The 3,278-nt window shown below is 37.2% G+C and overlaps 1 protein-coding gene across 4 annotated transcripts in view; it reads left to right on the top strand.

Moving 5' to 3' along the window:
• The first annotated feature begins 1,807 nt into the window (after nt 1-1,807).
• LOC118734272 (transmembrane protein 132C) overlaps nt 1,808-3,278 on the top strand; it is a 614,903-nt gene continuing 613,432 nt past the window's right edge. For all 4 annotated transcript variants that reach the window (XM_036463985.1, XM_036463984.1, XM_036463987.1 and 1 more), the window contains exon 1: nt 1,808-2,224. In XM_036463985.1, the coding sequence (XP_036319878.1) occupies nt 2,173-2,224 (52 nt within the window). In that variant the 5' untranslated portion in view covers nt 1,808-2,172. The remainder of the gene's footprint in view (nt 2,225-3,278) is intronic.

Here is a 3,278-nt window from a genome sequence, read left to right as displayed (position 1 = left end):
TTCGCTTCTCTTCCCACGAAACTGCGTCGCTTCTTTTATTTTCTATTTTATTGGCGTACCGCTCGACCAATGTGATAAGAAGGGGCTCATCGCCGCTTGTAAAATTTTGCAAACGATTTCTCTTTTTGTCATCCATTATCTTCTATATAAATCTTAAAAGTCCACACTTATCACAAAAACCAATTTATTTTTACAACGGCACGTCAAAAATGTAAACAAAACACAGCTGGTTTGCCCATTTATGAGCATTCACAATGGGTTTTTGTGAATTGTTCTACAAAATATTCACAATTATCGAATTAACTGGAGGTCGGCTAATCTGAGCTTGGTGAAAACGAGAATGTCAAATCAAGGTACCTGGAGATTAGCTATCCTCTAGTTAAATGCTAACTTAACTGGAGATGGTGCAAACGGCCCTAAATCATTAAGTTTCGTGATTTTTTGTTACAAATTCGGGTAAAATAAAATATGCTGAACATCGAGATATTAATATGTACTAATTTCGTGCATTTGTTAATGTGATTTCAGTACTAAAAAAGTTGTGCTAAATGAAAACGTTTTTTGCAAATAACTTTTGAACGGTGTAAAAAAATAAGATCCGCCTTCGGATTCTTAATACTGGGCATGAATTGCGTATTACGACAACCGTCTGAACGATATCGTGTCGAGATTGTGTTGCTTCATGAAAACAAAAATTGTTTGATCGTTTGTGCGATAGCGCCAACTCGATTCCAGTTATGCTTCACGTAGCAGTAATAGTAACATGTAACAGCAACATAAATGCATAAATCAGTGTTTTTACGAGGTCGTTTTGTCAGTATCGTTTGAACGACTATCGTTTCAAATTTACGTGATTCATGCTATGGCAGTAATACAATACAATTTTCGGTGGGGACCATGAACTGCACCATAACCATTTTCGAGCACTCAGAGCACCGGAGGTTCGTAACTTCAGCGACCTGTGTTTAAAAAGAAACGAGATGTACATCGTATATAAGGGTAGGTGCAGAAGGCGCAGCAGTTGAGCGCAACCGTTGCTAAAAAAATCAGTGATCGTAATGCGTCTTCTGAACGGCTTGATACATTAGCTGTCAAATTCAACAACACACAACATGTTGTCTCAAATGATCAGGCATGAATCACGTAAATTTGAAACGATTGTCGTTCAAACGGTACTGAAAAAACGACCTCGTAAAAACACTGATTTATGCATTTAAGTTGCTGTTACATGTTACTATTACTGTTACGTGAAGCATAACTGGAATCGAGTTGACGATATCGCACAAACGATCAAACAATTTTTGTTTTCATGAAGCAACTCAATCTCGACACGATATCGTTCAGACGATTGTCGTCATAGGCAATTCATGCCAAGGCGAATTTATATAAGGTGGTGTTGCTAGAACAGCTGCTTTAATTCGCCTCGGTACACATATGTCAAAACTCCTTATGAGTGAATGCGAAAGAAAGAGTGTTGGCATTTTCTTTCCCTCTTCCTCCTTGAGCGAAGAATATCTGGAATTTGACATTTGTGTACCGAAAACGAAAACAAAAGACATGTTAGTTTTTGTTTCTGTACTACCGCTACCACCTTATATGAATTCGCCTTGATTCATGCCCAGAAAAATATTACGATCATTTAACAAGCAACTGTTCAGTTGATCAGAAGTACAAAACAACGCGTTCAGAAGGTGCAATCGCAAGTTACTGAGCTATTGCGCCTTCTGAACGTGCCCAAAGACTTGTGTTTGAAATTTGACGCCGCCAAGGGAATGTCAATGGCCGGCTGATTTATCGACTTTTTCATATTTGCGATTAGTTTTGCGGATTTCCAGTGCAGAAAATATTTGTATTGTATTTGGGTTTGGTGTTAAATTGAAGGAAACAATAATATGTTGGATTTTCTTATCGCACACTGAATACTGTTGAATTAATATGCGTTATTTCCAAGTTAAACAATGGATTGGTTTGTTGTGTGAGCAGGAAAGTTAGGATGAGGCGATGTATAACTCGCCTGTAAAATGGTATACATATGCATACACTTGGAGGAATCGATAAAGTGTAATCCAATTGCCTATAAAAATGTGTAATTAACTTTGTTGAATTGGTGCGAAGTGAAGGTGAAAATAGCAATAACGTGATTTGCGGTAGAACTGAACGGAATATTACAAAATGGTTTCGAAAATAGCATCTTATATGTTTCTTATTTTGGCATCTTATACGAGTAAGTTTGTTTTTGGTAGTGAATAGTATATAAAGTTAACACAAAAATCAAATCATACATACATACATGATAAAAACATAGCAAGGTAGAACCGTTCTCTCAATTTGTCGGCCATGATTTTTTTTTGAAGTTTGCCAACATTTTAAACTCATATAAAAGTGAAAATAAAAAATAGAAATTGTTCGAAATTGTTGTTGCTTGAGATTGAAAACTGAAAATGTGTGTGTGAGTTTGTGAGTAAATTTAAAAATTAAATTGTTTGGAAATGTCAAGAATTTTAAAAGTGACTCTCAGCGGTTCTACCTTACTATATTTTTATCATGCATACATATCTGTTTGATATGGGCGGTTACGTGGGTACTCTTTATGAATTTGTACAACGATTTTGGGTTGCTGTGCCCAAACGCGTGAATCGAATCAAAAAACTTTTACACACACTTGTAGACAACAGTTCACGCTTTATTACAAAAATTTAATTTACTAAATCTGTGCACTAATTTAACAATAATGTCGGTTGGAAATATGGTATTTGTTGCAAATTTTTGTTATAAATTAGTATATACATTTTTATATACAAGATATTTTTATAAAACACCCAGTAACCAAAATAGACGGGAAATGTTTAGTTATTTGCAGGTCGTTTTTGGGGTAGGGGGCGGAGGGGGAGGGGGCGTGGCGGGAAATGTTTAGTTATTGGCCCATCGTTTTTGGGGTGGCGGGCGGAGGGGGAGGGGGCGTGGCCCACCAAACCCCCCTCATTCGAAAGGGGTCAGTCGCCACTTTACGAAAAGCCCTAAAAAAAATTTACTAAAAATATTGTGAAATTAAGAAAAAAGCGACAGATAGAAATGTTGTAGTAATAGTAATATGATAGCTTTTAGCGCAGAACTTCATTTTGCGTAGGCGGCCTTCGGCCGCACTTAGGGATTATAACCCTCACTACGTAGAATTCTCTTCTGTGTTGCCAAAGAAAGGGCGATGAACACCTTTTGCAGAGAACCCCTTTTTGCGTAGGCGGCCTTCGGCCGCACTTAGGGATTATAACCCTCACTAC

Source organism: Rhagoletis pomonella, unplaced genomic scaffold, assembly GCF_013731165.1.
Source record: "Rhagoletis pomonella isolate Grant_MI unplaced genomic scaffold, Rhpom_1.0 Rhpom_scaffold_00002, whole genome shotgun sequence".
NCBI lineage: Eukaryota > Metazoa > Arthropoda > Insecta > Diptera > Tephritidae > Rhagoletis > Rhagoletis pomonella.
The sequence above is the reverse complement of the archived record's forward strand: the minus strand, read 5'-3'. Positions and strand labels throughout refer to the sequence as shown.